Source organism: Schistocerca nitens, chromosome 4 (assembly GCF_023898315.1).
Source record: "Schistocerca nitens isolate TAMUIC-IGC-003100 chromosome 4, iqSchNite1.1, whole genome shotgun sequence".
NCBI lineage: Eukaryota > Metazoa > Arthropoda > Insecta > Orthoptera > Acrididae > Schistocerca > Schistocerca nitens.
The window spans coordinates 928,430,185-928,450,395 of record NC_064617.1 but is presented as its reverse complement, the minus strand read 5'-3'; the positions used below and the strand labels follow the sequence as shown (position 1 = coordinate 928,450,395).

At 44.1% G+C, this 20,211-nt stretch overlaps 1 protein-coding gene across 1 annotated transcript in view; it reads right to left on the bottom strand.

Moving 5' to 3' along the window:
- LOC126253553 (adenylate cyclase type 2) overlaps positions 1–20,211 on the bottom strand; it is a 330,392-nt gene that overhangs the window by 57,387 nt on the left and 252,794 nt on the right. The window contains exons 13-14 of the mRNA XM_049954961.1: positions 4,473–4,636; positions 571–715 (exon numbers count right to left, since the gene is read on the bottom strand). Coding sequence (XP_049810918.1) covers positions 571–715; positions 4,473–4,636 — 309 coding nt within the window. The remainder of the gene's footprint in view (positions 1–570; positions 716–4,472; positions 4,637–20,211) is intronic.

The following is a 20,211-nucleotide window of genomic DNA, read 5'->3' as shown; positions in this document are numbered from 1 at the left end:
TCTAGAAGGTGTAAGTCAACTACCCTGGCCAGCAAGATCTCCGGATCTGTCCCCTACTGAGCATGTTTGGGACTGGATGAAGCGTCGTCTCACGCGGTCTGCACGTCCAGCACGAACGCTGGTCCAACTGAGGCGCCAGGTGGAAATGGCATGGCAAGCCGTTCCACAGGACTACATCCAGCATCTCTACGATCGTCTCCATGGGAGAATAGCAGCCTGCATTGCTGCGAAAGGTGGATATACACTGTACTAGTGCCGACATTGTGCATGCTCTGTTGCCTGTGTCTATGTGCCTGTGGTTCTGTCAGTGTGATCATGTGATGTATCTGACCCCAGGAATGTGTCAATAAAGTTTCCCCTTCCTGGGACAATGAATTCACGGTGTTCTTATTTCAATTTCCAGGAGTGTATATCCGTCAAATTGTTGATTCTTCCATTGCCTCGATGATCTAGTTTTCTTGTGAAAGTAAGGAAGGAAGGAAGAAAGGAAGGAAGGAGGGGCGAAGTTCCCGCCATTTGTTAACTACGCGGTGAGTTGGTGTTGGGGCTGTTGGCCGAGCGAGTACGCACCTCATCCTGCTCGACGCGCAGCTTGGCCTTGCAGAGGAAGTCTGTGCGCGCCGTGAACTCCAGCTGGCGGTCGAGCACGTGCAACAGAGCCACCACCACCAGCAGCAGGAGCGCCATGCGGAACGGCGCGGGCACCAGGTCCATCCTGAGGACACGCCACGAGAACGCCTTCCTGAGGTACGCCACCATCGGTTGTTCAGCAATCAAGAAACAATCGAACCTTTATAATTTATCACTGAATGCTGTCCATCACGATCCTGCAGTACGTCAGGGGTATCTGCTGTAACCTACACACGACTCCTCTATCTACACACAACACACAGTTGTACAGTGATATGGACGTGGCCGGTCCCCGTCTTGGCAATAGAAGGAATTTTGATCTTTTGGTCAGCATGTGGTGCAGAAACTGTAGTGTACGTTTCACGGTCACCAGACAGTGCGGCAGCGTTCTGTATTAAATCCTGTACACTCCCACAAGTCTACGAAGTGAACCTATGTACACTGCTGGTGGTCTTCCGTTGGCTGTGGAGATGATAGCCTTTTCAGTGACTACAGTGTTATCTGAGATCAGCTTGGCTACTGTGATTGTAATACTGCGCTGTAGTAGATGTACCCATGTTGTAAATAAAAACATTAGTTTCTGTTCTCCTAATTTATATTCTCCACAGATGAGTAGCATTTCTACCTGCTCTTCGTTGGGGCACACTGTGTTCCCACTGACCTTCACCAGAAGACTATTGACTGAATGATAGGTGTGCATTTTCCTGGTTTTTCCATTTCTTTACTGTCAACTCTAGCAAGTGGAGCAGTTACCCAGGGCGCTTGCAGTGTGTGCTAGTGTAGAGGCGTCAGAGTCGGTTTTGTCTTACGTTTCCAGTAACGGCATGTTTACGTGAATGGTAATCTGCGATATGCTTTTGAACAAGTCTTGAGGAGAAGAAGTGGATATTCGAATAACAATGTAGGATGATATTAAAAATGACGTACTGCTCCTCACAGTTTCGTAACGAACGAAGGCACAAGAAAGGAAATCACGCTGGTTAATGGCCACCCTAGTAGCTAGTCATCATTTGCTTGGTATATAATTTTTTTTTATTTTCCTGCTGGACGAAAGAAATTTAGGGTGTTCAAGATAAATGGGACGCCAGTAGTTCTTTCAAGTTTCTTTCCTGTATATCCATTTCTGTACGTTCCTTCCACTTCTCAGCCTTAGCTTCTTTGTTTAGTACCGGACTGCCATCCGAGCTCTTGATATTCACACAGCTGCTACGCTTTTTCGCGAAGCGTTCTTTAATTTTCCTTTGTGTGGTAACTGTACTTCTCAGTGTCGTGAGTTTATCTACAGGTTTGTAGTTTTCCTCTAATCATTCCTGGTTTTCTATTTTCCACCTTCTGCCAGACTCATTTTTAGATGCTGTATTCCTCTTTGACTACTTCACTTGCTGTGTTTCTATATTTAATCTATTCATAAATTAAATTCGATATAATTAATGTTATCCAAAGATTTCTAGTGGGCTTGTCTCTTCACCTAATCGTTCTCCTGCTGACACCACTATACCATCTCTCAAAGCTATGCGTTTGTCTTCAGTTGCGTTCCATTCCCCTGTTTCCGCCATAGTTACATTGTACTCGCTCAGAGGCCGTCAAACACCTCTGGTTCTTTCAATTTATTCAGATTACATTTCATTAATTTCATATATTTCTACAATTTATTCGTATTTAATCCGTAATTCATAATCAATAAATTGTGTTAAGAGACCCCAGCCGCCCCTGGAAATGTTCTGCAGTTTAAAATTTTGGTTCGAAATCTGCGTCTTGCCATTATATAGTCAAAAACGTGTGTGGTCTACAGTCTCTTCTATTTTTTCAGCCTTGTTTCAGGAAACTTAAAGTTTCTGTGCTGATCAAATAAAGCTCTTAATAAAATTCTAGCAGCCGGCTTCCCATTCATTCCTGTCCCTCATTCTATGTCGTCGTACTCTTCCTCCGTTTCTTCCTTTTTCCTACTATCGAATTCCAGTCCTCATTCACAGTCAATTTTCATCCCCTTTAACATACTGACTAGTTTATTTTACGTGATCACACATTCTTTCAACCTCTTTATCATTTGCGGAACCACTGTACTGTTCATATCAGTCCACTCATATTTTTATATTGTTTTTGATTATTAGTCCTCCTGCTGCACTGCCTTTATTTGATTTTGTTTCAGAATCCTGTACACATCTGATCAGAATTCCTGTTCTTCCTGCCATCACAGTTCATTATTTTTCACTTTATCTAGTTTCAACCTCGCTACTTCTGCTTTGAAGTTCTCAGATCTACCGACCCCATTAAGCAATGGAAATTTCATATCCTGACACGTAGACTACAGAATTGTTGTTTCTGATGTCAGCACCCTCCAACATTTTACGCAAGACGATGTTTTCATTAAACTGTGCAATAGTGATGTACATCTTTTCTCTTCGTTTCGGTGGTTTGCAGTGGCAGCACATCAAGTCCACGTTGGCTTATGCAACAAAACTAGATCAGTCAAATGTCCCGAGTGTTGCCCCTGCAACTACTGGTGAAGCTGCTGTCCCTCTTCAGGAACCATATGTTAGTCTGGCTGTTTCACAAATACCCTTCAAATTTCGTTGCATATGCGAGAGTTGGAACTTAAATATTGGCAACTATTTATTCACAACCGATATAAAAGAATTACATGTTTGCACCTGTTACTGTCCTTCAGAGTAGTCACCAGCGTTGTGTAGAACCCGTTGCCAGCGATGTGGAAGGCGTAGTACACCGTTAGCAGAGCCTGTTCTGTTGACTGTGCGAATGGAGCGGTCTACTGTCTGTCGAATCTCTGGAACAGTTCTGAAGCGAATGCCACGAAGCAAAAACTGGAACGCCAGTCAAACGAATGGCGTCATTATGGGTCGCCACGAAAGTCGAAAGTGCATCAGAGCCCCAGTATGGTGGAAGTTATGGTGATTCTCGTGTACAACTGTGATGGTGTTATCCTAACGCATTACGTTCCTCCACGGCAGACCGTCAATGCACAGGATTACTGTTCGTTTATGGAGCATCACCTGCAACCAGCTTTGTGAAAGAAGCGGGGACACTTTCTGCGCAACCCACCCATCATTTTGCACGACAATGCGTGGGCGCATACAGCGCAAGCTGTGGCTACTCTGCTCGGTCGATGGGACTGGAAAGTACTGTACCGTCCACCATACTCCCCGGACATAAGTCCTTGTAACTTTGAATTGATTCCGAAGATGAAGGAACCACTTCGTGGCATTCGCTTCAGAACTGTTCCAGAGATTCGACAGGCAGTAGACCGCTCCATTCGCACCATCAAGAGAACAGTCTCTGCTAACGGTGTACTACGCCTTCCACATCGCTGGCAACGGGTTCTACACAACGCTGGTGACTACTTTGAATGACAGTAACAGATGCAAACATGTAACTCTTTTGTATCGGTGGTGAATAAATAGTTGCCACTATTTAAGTTCCAACCCTCGTACATTAGAGCTCTCTGCATCACTGAGGTACGGGAGCCACCACACCTTGCCAAGGCCCATCGTTTGAGCAGGTATCTCAAGAACAAGTGAATTTCATCTTATAAACTGTTTTTAAGATGGTTCCCATTCCGTTCTACTGATATACACTTAGTTGCTGTACAGCATTTGCACAACAGCATTAAGAGAACCACGTGGAGTAGTTAACGTACGATCTATGTCCCAACCAAGACATATGGTATGAGCTACACTGGAAAACTGTTTGATTTCCTTATTTCGTAAAAATTAATTACGAATTTATTAAATGTATACTAGGATGACAGTGTGTAAATACTCTAGCTAGTAGCAGCAGTAGTAATGGTAGTGCTAGCAGTCGTAGGAGAGCGTCGACTGACTCACCCGTCGCGCGTGCTGCGGAAGTAGAGGTGGAAGGCGTCTATGGAGGAGTAGAGCGCGAGGTGTGCGGCGGCGGTGGCGACCATGAAGAGCAGCTTGAGCAGGAAGCCGGCGCGCAGGAACACCGACACGGCACACAGCGACAGCGCAGAGCTGTACAGGTAAGACTGCAGTCACGTCACGCGCGGCTCCTCTGGCAGCGAACAGACACAAGACACAAAAGCAACAACACTACCACGCCACAGGAGGAATACTGCAACACAGTCATACCATCACGACTCGACACTGTTCAGTTGCACCAACACACGCTCGACACTCTCAACACTCGACATCCGAACACTAGACACAGAGCGGTGCCAAACTGCCATGTGCATGAATAAATCGGAAAAGGATCCTTCTAAGAACCCCAAGTTCGCAGTTGGCAACAATGTCGGTGCCACCCACACACCTTTCTTGAGCACTTTAAAGATGTACCTGTCAGAGACATAGCCACCCATCCAGCTGAGTGGTGTCATGCAGCTGCTGTAGCGCCTGAGAGCAGGCAACCCCTTTGATTCCTCTTACATAGGGTTGCCTTCCCTCAGGCGCTACACCAGCCGCATGATACCACTCAGCTGAATGGGTGTCTAGGTCTCTGACAGGTACATCTTTAAAGTGCTCAAGAAAGGTGTGTGGGTGGCGCCGACATTGTTGCCAAACTGGGGGTTCTTAGAGAGATCCTTTGGTGCTTTTTTCGTGCACATATCAATTTGGCATCCCTCCATGATCACACTACAGGAGGACACCAAAGAGGATGGTTAAAAAAGCTTAAACATCCTTTGCTGCTTTGGATCACGTTCAGATTTCGTCAAGTGCTTTGCAGTGGTGTTTAGTGATTCCAACAGGCATACCAGAGCAAAAAGTTGCAATCGCACTACACACCAAAGAGGTCAGGTCACATTCAATGGGACTGCAGCCCCACGATGTCCTTAGATGTATCATTCAGAGAGTGTCAGCAGTGTCTAACGTTGTCAAGAGCGTCGTACTGTTGCTCACCGCACTGCGAACTGTCGTTTCTACCTCGAAATATGTAAGAATCTACGCCCCAAGCAAAGGGCTGGTTTCACTGACGCCCTTTATGCCATCTCACAAGGGCTTTCCATGTCGATTTTGAGTGGTGGTGTATCTAAAATGTTTTACACTTCCACCCATAAGAAAAATTGTGTGATTTCAGCGCTGGATGTCGTGGTTCTGACCTACATAGCAGAAGCGTCAGAAGAAGGGTGAAATGTGCATAAGAGGATGACGAACTTCCAATAGTGCGATATGTCCACGATGGCGTTGGGCATAATTGTGGTGGAACTTGCTGCCATTGTGACATCATTAACCCACCTTACACCTCATATGAATTTCTGAGCTGTGGCCTTTTCTTTCGCAAGTGTCGACACCTTGCTGTTTGAAGTGTCGGTGAGTCAGAGGGTGACGTCGGACGCCGCCACGCTTTTACAGCTTTATAGAGGAGGGTTGTAGGCACCTTTGAACCAAATTTCATACTTATGCTTCGCAATTGGAGACAATTACAGGGTTTCGAAAAAGTGACCACCTTTTTTTTCTAGTAGCGTATGTAACAATTCACACACACCCATCCACCCACCCACGCACACACACACACACACACACACACACACACACACACACACACACACAACAATCCAAAATACAACCACAAAATGCAGAAAGACACATGATACAACAGAATAGATCACAAATATGTAGGGACTTAAGAAAGTAAGTTATACATGTCGTCCTACACTAAGACAATTGACCAACAACAGTGGTGCATTGGTAAAAGGGATTACATGTTCTGGGTTTACTGCATATGCAGTACTGCTGTGGTACGGTTAATAGGTGCATCACAGTCTGAGAGCGAAATGACGTGGCAACAGCAAAAGTACTACAAAGATGAACTACCTCTGACAGTACAATACTTGTGTGTAAAACGTCTAAATTACACACAGATTCGTCGCGAAATTCTGGCACTTCGTGCACCAGATGCAGTGTTGCACCCAGCTAGAGTGGGGACATGGTGCCAACAGTTTGAGCAAACCGCACCGACGAGGGTGGTGATGCTCCTCGAGAAAGAACGCCATCGACATCGACCACGGACGACAATGTCCAGGCAATCGGCAAGCTGAAAGAACATTGGAGGAAAAGAGATTTTACAAAGATGAGGACGTTCGCACAGTTGTTCTCGAGTGGCTCTGTGGCCAAGGAGTGGATTTCCATCATCAAGGAACTGAACGATTGGTAGAACGTTCCGACCGTTGTTTATAGAGACCTTCTGACTATGTTGAAAAATAGTGCTACGTTTATGTGTCACTCTGAACTGCAGTGCAGCGTTCAGTAGAAGTTACTTGGTCTGCCACACTAATGTATAACTTACTTTTCTAAGTCCCCTCGTACAAAACCAAAACCAGCTACTACAGTAAGAGCATCGCAGACTCTACCACAGAGGAAATATCCACACATACTAAATAAAGAACGGTCGTAGTTGGAAAGCAAGACCCCGGAAACAAGAAATAAAAATGGAGAGAAAGAGAAATCCATAACAAATACTTCCACAAATATTCCACTGAATACAAAGTAAATAATTTTTATTGCGTTATTAGTACACGTGTTCATTTTTTCAGGAATATGCATATTACCATGGATATCGAAAGGCTCTCTTAGCTTAAATATTAGTATTATTTATATTCACAGTAAAGTCATAAATAAAAAAAACACACAAATGAGCTGGGTGCTTCTAAATGTTGCAGTGATCAAGGTGACAAACGGCATGTTTTCAGTTTATAATATCATAACATATAAAAGGCATTCTAGGATCTAAAGCATAAACGAAGCATAATAATTATTTATCTCCTACACTCTCCCGCTGTAGGTAAAATTAGGATCATTCTGTGAGACAATATATAATATCGTATAGGTCAAAAATTTGCATCTGGCTACGAGGACCCGACGTGATTTGCTAATATAGCACAGTACTAAAGTTTTAAAGTGTACGGTGCACGGTGATCGATAAACGCTGTAATGATGAAGTCCTGTTCAGTCATTTTATTTCACTATGTATTCATGAGAAAGTATAAAACAAATGATTCTGCATTTTACAGACCAACATTTATAATGGAAAACTGTGTCGCTAGTTATTTGGGAGAATACAAAAAACTATCTGTTAACACATTCAGTTACACATGCTCTCCTATGAATTGTCGCTCGTATTGCTATTTTGTGGTCTTTTCTATTCTGTGTTTCTATAGATGTACAACAGATTTGTTTGGTGTATAACTGGACAGTAGTGTTCAAATGAGTTACTGGCTACATTCAAGTTCTTATTTATATTTTTCTTTGTCTTTTACCACGTTATCTTTCGTGGTTTTAACGAAATCTGATAGTCTTAGATACTGTTGGGGAACATCTGCATTTTGAAAAGACAATAAGTTACGTTACCAGTATAGCGTATCTTAAATGGCGTGTAGGGACTAACCTGACACATGGCAAACGAGACCGTGCGATACTAGTTAGAAATCTTTATATGCTAACAGTCCGGTTTTTGAAATCACAATACTCATTTAACCAACTGAATCTCAGCCAGATCCCCACAGAGAACAGAATTGTTCTGCACACGAGTATTACGTGACAGGAAGGTTGTACTGACTGTCGGCGCCACAGTCGAGAATAGCATTGGAGAGGCGAGGCGAGCGGTATCAGCGAATCTAACCGCGGTCGGACCTGCGTGTAGAAGGCTTACCCACTCCATCTGCGGAGTCATGCACGCAAAAGGATTTCCACGTGCTACAATGTCAAGGAGAACCTCGGTTTGCAAGACACAAATGTCGTTGGCATCAACGTGTTACGGAAAGCTGTTGTCACTGAATGTGGCAAATTAAAACTGCCGTTCCACCTTGAAGCAAATCCTCGTTGTGCGATACAGAATCTGTGCACCTGTCGCTGTAGTACTGCCCAATTCAAGAAAAAAAGCTAGGAGGTCATGGAACTTAAATGAAAATCCTTGGATAAAGACGACGAAGTTCTCGCGAAACCCTTTACGGCAAATGCGAAGAACCTGTAATCGAATAATATTGTGACCATTTTGTAGACCACATAAGGATGATGACAACAATATTAGAACGATCAGGACGCGTACAGAGACACATAGAGAGTATTTTTTTTCATGGCTGATTTCACGAAGGATTGGGAGAAAAATCGATAGTATTGGTACGACGTACGCCTCGCCACGCAGTGTAAGGGGGTAACTTCGTTGACTTTGCAGGGTCGACAGCGCAAGGATAGTGATTCGAGTGCACGTGCAAGCAGAGTTATGTAGAATATTAACGACTACAAAATCACGAGTTTTTGGTAGACGATAAGTGAAGCGAATGAAACGGGGTAGGAGGCAGTATATCAACTACTAATACGGATAAGAAGAGTGTGAAAAGTAGTTATTAACGTAGCGGTATTCTGCTTTAAAGTGGATCAAATGGACTGTAATTTTCACATACTGTAGTTATAGCAAACCAACAGTTTCGCTCTTATAACGGTGAAAAATCCAGAAGGACGCTCAGTGTACTGAAATTGTCATTGTAACAATAGTGGAAAATAGCAGTGCGAATTGGTACGGTTAGTGTTGTGTTTGTCGAATGAACAGTGACTACATTTAGGCGTTTTATCGTTTTGAATTACTGAGCAATCGTACAGGCCATGCCCATATCCTTATCAACAGAGTGGTCACTATGCATTTACTGAACCTAACCTTCCCGTGTTCACCTGTCACTTGTATCTGAGTTCTACCACTTTCCCAGCCCAATTAGATAGATTCCGACTGCAATAATTAAACTTGCGACTGCTAATGGTCATTGAAATGTTGGAAGGAGTGGGAGTGGGGGGAGGGGGGGTGGAAACCTGCAAGTGACAGTCCACACAGTGATGAGCTAAACATTACGAACACTGTCCGTTGCTGCTGGCGTCGTGCCACGTGAAACGTACGACATATAAGCGGAACAGAGACGAACGGAGACTGGGACATGGGGAATCATTATAGTGGCGATAGGAGCCTGAAATCGGAAAAATTATCTGATATGGACAACTTTGACAAACAGCAGATTGCTGTGGCCCGGTGACTGTGAATGAGCATCTCGGAAAAGGGGAAGGTGGTCAGCTGTTCGCGTTGAATAGTGTGTGTGTAAATTTTCGAAGAAATTTTTCTTGTTTTGGACGTTTGGAATCTCGCTTGTAAGGCCTGAATTGCTTCGGCATGCGCACGCAGCCTCGGAAAAGGACCTACGCTCCACAGAGACGAGTTAAAAGTGTCATTGCTCTGCGAAGATGCGCGACAGTTTTACCTGTTGGTCGCGTGGAGAGGAGAGGAGAGGAGAGGAGAGGAGAGGAGAGGAGAGGAGAGGAGAGGAGAGGAGAGGAGAGGAGAGGAGAGGAGAGGAGAGGAGAGGAGAGGAGAGGAGAAAGACAGTTGAACTTTGGTGCTAAATGTGAAAAGTAGAGTTTTGGTTTAGTAGCAGTAAGCAGCGAACAGTGGAGATTTTTGGGAATCATATTATGGATTAATGTAAGATTTGTTGTAGAGAGAAAAGAACTGATTTCTACATTGGTACGATTATACCCTTTGTGAGCCCGCCTGGCTAGCTGTGCGGTGTAACGAGCTGCTTCCCGAGCGGGAAGGCGTGCCGGTCACCGGCACGAATCCTCTCGGCGGATTAGTGCCGAGGACCCGTGTTGAGGCCAGCCTGAGGATGGATTTTAGGCGGTTTTCCATCTGCCTCGGCGAATGCGGGCTGGTTCCCCTTATTCCGCCTCAGTTACACAATGGCAGCGATTGCTGCGCAAGCACAGTCTCCACGTATGCGTACACCATAATTACTCTACCACGCAAACATTTGGGGTACACTCGTCCGGTATGAGACGTTCCCGAGGGCGTCCCCTGGGGCGGGCCCGAACCGCACAATATCCCTGGGTTCGGTGTGGGGTGGCGGTGGGTGGGTGGATTGCTGTGGCCTGTTCTGGGGTTGTGAACCACTGAGCGCTGCGGCAGGACGAAGCCTCTCCGTCGTTTTTAGGTCCCCAGTTCAATACACAATACACAAATACTCTATGTAAAAATGGATTTCAGGTAATGTTTATCTTTTGTCTCAATTGGAGCAGCAGCTTGATAATGCAGCATTCTTGGTTCGTCAGAGATCCAGATCAAAAGCGTTTTTTGTTTTTAATTTCTGTGTTAGAATTTATAGATCACTGTGAGAGAAATCGATTTAAGAATTAGATTTTGAAATTTTGTTTAAGGAAAAATTATAAATGTGAAGTTTAATTTTTTGTAATTCTTGTGTTACAGTTATGTGAAGTCAGGGAAAGCTTAACTGTTATTCACGTTTCATTAAATGTTATTATGTCAAGCGATATGAGATTGCTATTGAGTTCATTTAACCCAGTGACATTTTCCACACCGCATGAATCAATTAATTTTCAATTTATTTAAAACCATTATCAAAAATTATGAACCAAGAATGATAGCAATGTTTTTAGAAAGCCCACTGTACCTTTGCGTATCTCAGTACTTAAATTTTGCACCTCTGTTATCGCGCTATAGCTACTAGAGCAATTTGCACGGCATTATCCAGTGTAACTCAGGTGAGACAAATAGCGTAGAAAGCAGATTCTTTCTTTAATTAAATTTCACATGGGCAGACTTTAGTTTCAAAGTAATCAGTTTTTCATCAAAGTTCATAGTCAGATTTGGTCATAACATTAGGTTTAAGACAGGACATGATTCCCCCCCCCATGAACCATGGACCTTGCCGTTGGTTGGGAGGCTTGCGTGCCTCAGCGATACAGATGGCCGTACCGTAGGTGCAACCACAACGGAGGGGTATCTGTTGGGAGGCCAGACAAACATGTGGTTCCTGAAGAGGGGCAGCAGCCTTTTCAGTAGTTGCAGGGGCAACAGTCTGGATGATTGACTGATCTGGCCTTGTAACATTAACCAAAACGGTCTTGCTGTGCTGGTACTGCGAACGGCTGAAAGCAAGGGGAAACTACAGCCGTAATTTTTCCCGAGGACATGCAGCTTTACTGTATGATTAAATGATGATGGCGTCCTCTTGGGTAAAATATTCCGGAGGTAAAATAGTCCCCCATTCGGATCTCCGGGCGGGGACTACTCAAGAGGACGTCGTTATCAGGAGAAAGAAAACTGGCGTTCTACGGATCGGAGCGTGGAATGTCAAATCCCTTAATCGGGCATGTAGGTTAGAAAATTTAAAAACGGAAATGGATAGGTTAAAGTTAGATATAGTGGGAATTAGTGAAGTTCGGTGGCAGGAGGAACAAGACTTTTGGTCAGGTGATTACAGGGTTATAAATTTAAAATCAAATAGGGGTAATGCAGGAGTAGGTTTAATAATGAATAAAAAAATAGGAGTGCGGGTTAGCTACTACAAACAGCATAGTGAACGCATTATTATGGCCAAGATAGACACAAAGACCATGCCTACTACAGTAGTACAAGTTTATATGCCAACTAGCTCTGCAGATGATGAAGAAATTGATGAAATGTATGACGAGATAAAAGAAATTATTCAGGTAGTGAAGGGAGACGAAAATTTAATAGTCATCGGTGACTGGAATTCGTCAGTAGGAAAAGGGAGAGAAGGAAACATAGTAGGTGAAAATGGATTGGGGGGAAGAAATGAAAGAGGAAGCCGCCTTGTAGAATTTTGCACAGAGCATACCCTAATCATAGCTAACACTTGGTTCAAGAATCATAAAAGAAGGTTGTATACCTGGAAGAATCCTGGAGATACTAAAAGGTATCAGATGGATTATATAATGGTAAGACAGAGATTTAGGAACCAGGTTTTAAATTGTAAGACATTTCCAGGGGCAGATGTGGACTCTGACCACAATCTATTGGTTATGATCTGCAGATTGAAACTGAAGAAACTGCAAAAAGGTGGGAATTTAAGGATATGGGACCTGGATAAACTGAAAGAACCAGAGGTTGTAGAGAGTTTCAGGGAGAGCATAAGGGAACAATTGACATGAATGGGGGAAAGAAATACAGTAGAAGAAGAATGGGTAGCTCTGAGGGATGAAGTAGTGAAGGCAGCAGAGGATCAAGTAGGTAAAAAGACGAGGGCTAATAGACATCCTTGGGTAACGGAAGAAATATTGAATTTTATTGATGAAAGGAGAAAATATAAAAATGCAGTAAATGAAGCAGGCAAAAAGGAATACAAACGTCTCAAAAATGAAATCGACAGGAAGTGCAAAATGGCTAAGCAGGGATGGCTAGAGGACAAATGTAAGGATGTAGAGGCTCGTCTCACTAGGGGTAAGATAGATACTGCCACAGGAAAATTAAGGAGACCTTTGGAGAGAAGAGAACCACTTGTATGAATATCAAGAGCTCAGATGGCAACCCAGTTCTAAGCAAAGAAGGGAAGGCAGAAAGGTGGAAGGAGTATATAGAGGGTTTATACAAGGGCGAAGTACTTGAGGACAATATTATGGAAATGGAAGAGGATGTAGATGAAAACGAAATGGGAGATAAGATACTGCGTGAAGAGTTTGACAGAGCACTGAAAGACCTGAGTCGAAACAAGGCCCGGGAGTAGACAACATTCCATTAGAACTACTGATGGCCTTGGGAGAGCCAGTCATGACAAAACTCTACCATCTGGTGAGCAAGATGTATGAGACAGGCGAAATACCCTCAGACATCAAGAAGAATATAATAATTCGAATCCCAAAGAAAGCAGGTGTTGACAGATGTGAAAATTACCGAACTATCAGTTTAATAAGTCACAGCTGCAAAATACTAACGCGAATTCTTTACAGACGAATGGAAAAACTGGTAGAAGCGGACCTCGGGGAAGATCAGTTTGGATTCCGTAGAAATGTTGGAACACGTGAGGCAATACTAACCTTACGACTTTCTTAGAAGAAAGATTAAGAAAAGGCAAACCTACGTTTCTAGCATTTGTAGAGTTAGAGAAAGCTTTTGACAATGCTGACTGGAATACTCTCTTTCACATTCTAAAGGTGGCAGGGATAAAATACAGGGAGCGAAAGGCTATTTACAATTTGTACAGAAACCAGATGGCAGTTATAAGAGTCGAGGGGCATGAAAGTGAAGCAGTGGTTGGGAAGGGAGTGAGACAGGGTTGTAGCCTCTCCCCGATGTTATTCAATCTGTATGTTGAGCAAGCACTAAAGGAAACAAAAGAAAAATTCGGAGTAGGTAATAAAATTCATGGAGAAGAAGTAAAAACTTTGAGGTTCGCCGATGACATTGTAATTCTGTCAGAGACAGCAAAGGACTTGGAAGAGCAGTTGAACGGAATGGACAGTGTCTTGAAAGGAGGATATAAGATGAACATCAACAAAAGCAAAACGAGGATAATGGAATGTAGTCGAATTAACTCGGGTGATGCTGAGGGAATTAGATTAGGAAATGAGACACCTAAAGTAGTAAAGGAGTTTTTCTATTTACGGAGTAAAATAACTGATGATGGTCGAAGTAGAGGGGATATAAAATGTAGACTGGCAATGGCAAGGAAAGCGTTTCTGAAGAAGAGAAATTTGTTAACATCGAGTATAGATTTATGTGTCAGGAAGTCGTTTCAGGAAGTATTTGTATGGAGTGTAGCCATGTATGGAAGTGAAAAATGGACGATAACTAGTATGGACAAGAAGAGAATAGAAGCTTTCGAAATGTGGTGCTACAGAAGAATGCTGAAGATAAGGTGGGTAAATAACGTAACTAATGAGGAGGTATTGAATAGGATTGGGGAGAAGAGAAGTTTGTGGCACAACTTGACTAGAAGAAGAGATCGGTTGGTAGGACATGTTTTGAGGCATCAAGGGATCACAAATTTAGCATTGGAGGGCAGCGTGGAGGGTAAAAATCGTAGAGGGAGACCAAGAGATGAATACACTAAGTAGATTCAGAAGAATGTAGGTTGCAGTAGGTACTGGGAGATGAAGAAGCTTGCACAGGACAGAGTAGCATGGAGAGCTGCATCAAACCAGTCTCAGGACTGAAGACCACAACAACAACAACAACTTGATTTTCATAGAATTCTCGCAGTTAGATTTCTCTTTGCATTCTCGCAGTTGAATTTTGTCACCAACAGTATGCCTTTCACAGGCCATCAGCTATAAAGTTTGGTAAGCGCATCATTCAGAATACGGAGTGAAAAGTTTAACATCAAAATCACAATCAACATTAGGGCTGCAGCCCCGCTCGCCCAAACAGGAAACACGCGTAAGGCGCCATGGACCCCCAAGCTAAACTCGTCTCCGACGCGATTGCAGACCGCATTAGCAGCGTAGTCTTGGAGTTCACATGCGTGATGCCACACTTGTCAGGCACGGGAGGGCCAAGGTGCTATTTAAGCAGAATTTGAACACGATAAGGATAAGATGTGGCAGACATTCGTTCGCGACAGTCTGCCTGTTTACTCCTGGGGCATGCACTATAAGACTGCAGCGTCGAAAGTTCGGACATCGACGGTACTGTCAACCCAGAGGATGATCGATGGCAGCCACACCAGTGACTGTAGAGAATCTGCCGAACTCCTCATGAGCACCTTATTACCCGACGATAACAGCGAAGACGAATCTGAAGAACAGGGGAATCTGACGCGGCCATAATCAGTATTGCACATTTACTTTCACTGAAATTAAATTTAACAGATAACTTTCAGCGTGCTGCCGTCGCGAATCTCTAGGGATAGTGGTTAACGGACGGTAAGCGACAAGATCCTTGAAGCCCACATCTCTCTGGCACCCACGCCTTATCTCAGTGCGCGTAAGAAACTTGACTGTTCTGCAGAGTAAAGCAGGTGGCGATCTGTGGCATACCGGCCGACAGAATAGAATGTTTGCATAGCCAAACGCTTTTCGGAATACATCGTTGAACATGGGGCTCGGCAAGAGGTGAGCCCTTCATGTTCCCAAGTGGAGTCAACAACAATGCCAATTACGATTGAAGTGCGCACAGGGTCATCGAAATTAGACCATGGATCCATGGAAACGCGTCACCTTACTGAATGAATCATGCTTCTTGTTACACCAGATCGATCGTACGATTCCCGATACGTTGACATCCATGCGAACGGCTGCTCGAAACTTGCACTACGCTACTGACGCAAGTTGGTGGCGACAGTGTTAGTGTATAGACGAAATCCATCGTGTCTTCCATTGGACACGTGTTAGCAGTAGTTGGATTGACAGCTGTGGTCTTCCTTCTCCAGTTTATTCATTAACGGATGTTGGCGACCACATGATGCATTTCTTTCTATGAACCACATTACGTAATGGTTGATCTGCACTCGATAATCCTGTTCAGTACTTTACATCATCTAACCAACATTTCCTTATTCATCCTTTTCCTCTTTACCTCTCAATCTTCTATTATAAACTGTAGAAACATATATTTGGTACTCCGTAGTACAGGCCGTAACGGATATACACTACTGGCCATTAAAATTGCTACTCCACGAAGATGACGTGCTACAGTCGCGAAATTTAACCGACTGGAAGAAGATGCTGTGATATGCAAACGATTAGCTTTTCAGAGCATTCACACAAGGTTGGCGCCGGTGGCGACACTTACAACGTGCTGACATGAGGAAAGTTTCCAACCGATTTCTCATACACAAACAGCAGTTGACCGGCGTTGTCTAGTGAAAGGTTGTTGTGATGCCTCGTGCAAAGAGGAAAAATGCGTACCGTCACGTTTCCGACTTCGATAAAGGTCGTATTGTAGCCTATCGTGATTGCGGTTTATCGTATCGCGACATTGCTGCTCGCGTTGGTCGAGATCCAATGACTGTTCGCAGAATATGGAATCAGTGAGTTCAGAAGGGTAATACGGAACGCCGTGCATGATACCAACGGCCTCGTATCACTAGCAGTCGAGATGACAGGCATCTTATCCACATGGCTGTAACGGATCGTGCAGCCACATCTCGATCCCTGAGTCAACAAATGGGGACGTTTGCAAGACAACAACCATCTGCACAAACAGTTCGACGACGTTTGCAGCAGCATGGACTGTCAGCTCGGAGACCATGGCTGCGGTTACCCTTGACGCTGCATCACAGGCAGGAGCGCCTGCAATGGTGTACTCAACGACGAACCTGGGTGCACGAATGGCAAAACGTCATTTTTTCGGATGGATCCAGGTTCTGTTTACAGCATCAGGATGGTCGCATCCGTGTTTGGCGACATCGCGGTGAACGCACATGTGAAGCGCCATACCGGCGTATCACCCGGCGTGATGGTATGGGGTGCCATTGGTTACACGTCTCGGTCAGCTCTTGCTCGCACTGACGGCACTTTGAACAGTGGACGTTACATTTTAGATGTGTTACGACCCGTGGCTCTACCCTTCATTCGATCCCAGCGAAACCCTACATTTCGGCTGGATAATGCACGACCGCATGTTGCAGGTCCAGTACGGGCCTTTCTGGATACAGAAAATGTTCGACTGCTGCCCTGGCCAGCACATGCTCCAGATCTCTGACCAACTGAAAACGTCTGGTCAATGGTGGCCGAGCAACTGGCTCGTCCCAATACGCCAGTCACTACTCTTGATGAACTGTGGTATCGTGTTGAAGATGCGCGGGCAGCTGTACCTGCCATCCAAGCTCTGTTTGACTCAGTGGCCAGGCGTATCAAGGCCGTTACTACGGACAGAGGTGGTTGTTCTGGGTACTGATTTCTCAGGATGTATGCACCCAAATTGGGTGAAAATGTAATCACATGTCAGTTCTAGTATAATATATTTGTCCAATGAATAGCCGTTTATCATTTGCATTTCTTCTTGGTGTAGCAATTTTAATGGCCAGTAGTGTATTATGAGTCGTATCTTATTAGGGAGGTGAGTATCTCCACGGACATGTAGTTAGAGCAAGCCACTAACTCTTACTTCCCCCAGGGCAGCGTGTCAGGTGCTGAAGTGTGGACGCGTGGATGCAAAACAGTTAATCTATACTGACAGCCATAGTCCACTTAGCGGTGTAGTTATGATATCAGGTCGTAAAGTTAATGACTGCTTATGGGAAGACTGTTCGACACAGAGAAAAAAAGCCAACACGCAGACGTGTGCACACATTTAGATAGCAAACATAAAATTACCTGTACCTATATCCGTTACAGCTTGCATGTATTCTAAGCATTCAGTTTTTCTTCTTTTAATAGTTAACTTTTCTCACTGTTTGTGTATTCTTCGCAATACGTCGATATTACTTACTCTGACTGTGCAGGGCATTTTATAGATTCTGGAGAATATCCAAATTTCAAAGTTCTCTACTCCCTTACTGTTGCGATATTTAGTGTCAGTCTTCTAGAACCGCATAGAACTACAGAGCAGATTTAGCTTCTTACAAATCGAACTCTAAAGTTTAGGTCTGTACTCGCGAGAATTTTCTGAAATTTAATGAAAGTGATACGGGCGTTCTTTATGTTTGTACTCGAATCTTCACAGAGTGCCGTTCGAAGGTATTTAAACTTACTTACCCTTTGTACTAAGGGGCCAAAGAGTGCTAGATTTTAATTTGTAAAGGAGTCGGGCTGCCGTGTGACAATCATAGAATTCGTCTTTTTTATTTTAATGATTAGACCTAGATTACTGCTGTAAACTCGTACTGTATTGACGTTTTTTTAAAAAATCATCTGAATTATCAGCAATCAGTACTGTATCAACAGCACAGCTAATATTGCTGTTGAAGACTCCGTTACCCTTTATGCCTTTTTGTGTGTTATATCACCAAGTGTGTGTGTGTGTGTGTGTGTGTGTGTGTGTGCGTGTGTGTGTGTGTGTGTGTGTGAGCGAGGTTTCTACGGTTGCCGCCGCCTCTCGCGTCCCAATCTCCATCGTTCCCGGTCATTCCAGTCTCCTTCATTAAGACCTCTCTCCGCCATTGCTTCGCTGACGTCGTCTTTCCAGCATCTTGCAACTCTACCGCGCTTTTTTCTTTGATGTGGAGTCCAATGCCATACATCTACATCTACATCTACATTCATACTCCGCAAGCCACCCAACGGTGTGTGGCGGAGGGCACTTTACGTGCCACTGTCATTACCTCCCTTTCCTGTTCCAGTCGCGTATGGTTCGCGGGAAGAACGACTGTCTGAAAGCCTCCGTCCGCTCTCTAATCTCTCTAATTTTACATTCGTGATCTCCTCGGGAGGTATAAGTAGGGGGAAGCAATATACTCGATACCTCATCCAGAAACGCACCCTCTCGAAACCTGGCGAGCAAGCTACACCGCGATGCAGAGCGCCTCTCTTGCAGAGTCTGCCACTTGAGTTTATTAAACATCTCCGTAACGCTATCACGGTTACTAAATTACCCTGTGACGAAACGCGCCGCTCTTCTTTGGATCTTCTCTATCTCCTCCGTCAACCCGATCTGGTACGGATCCCACACTGATGAGCAATACTCAAGTATAGGTCGAACGAGTGTTTTGTAAGCCACCTCCTTTGTTGCTGGACTACATTTTCTAAGCACTCTCCCAATGAATCTCAACCTGGTACCCGCCTTACCAACAATTAATTTTATATGATCATTCCACTTCAAATCGTTCCGCACGCATACTCCCAGATATTTTACAGAAGTAACTGCTACCAGTGTTTGTTCCGCTATCATATAATCATACAATAAAGGATCCTTCTTTCTATGTATTCGCAATACATTACATTTGTCTATGTTATGGGACAGTTGCCACTCCCTGCACCAAGTGCCTATCCGCTGCAGATCTTCCTGCATTTCGCTACAATTTTCTAATGCTGCAACTTCTCTGTATACTACAGCATCATCCGCGAAATGCCGCATGGAACTTCCGACACTATCTACTAGGTCATTTATATATATTGTGAAAAGCAATGGTCCCATAACACTCCCCTGTGGCACGCCAGAGGTTACCTTAATGTCTGTAGACGTCTCTCCATTGATAACAACATGCTGCGTTCTGTTTGCTAAAAAATCTTCAATCCAGCCACACAGCTGGTCTGATATTCCGTAGGCTCTTACTTTGTTTATCAGGCGACAGTGCGGAACTGTATCGAACGCCTTCCGGAAGTCAAGAAAAATAGCATCTACCTGGGAGCCTGTATCTAATATTTTCTGGGTCTCATGAACAAATAACGCGAGTTGGGTCTCACACGATCGCTGTTTCCGGAATCCATGTTGATTCCTACATAGTAGATTCTGGGTTTCCAAAAACGACGTGATACTCGAGCAAAAAACATGTTCTAAAATTCTACAACAGATCGACACGTTTTGGCCATATTGTGTCTGGCATAAGCTGCAAGTGACCATACCAGAGTAGGCGCATTCTTTCTGTGTAGTCTAATATGATCAAGCCTGGAGTATTTACAACTCCGTGTCCAGAAATCCAACTCGACAGCCAGCAAGCGATCTACTGCCTCTGAATTAGTTCCCACAAGTCTGCACCATATGATGTGATACTTTCAATAATCACGAAGTGATTCCTGAAAAATACTCTCCGAGTACAAACTGAATTACAAGGGTGACAAAATTCATCCTTGTCGGACTCCTCTACAGATATTAATCAAATCGGTGATCGCATTATCAAGCTTAATCTGTGCTGTCTGTTTCCAGTACAAATTCTCTACAGCGGACGTCTTTCGGATCTAGATGCATTATTTTGAGAATTTCCATAACCTT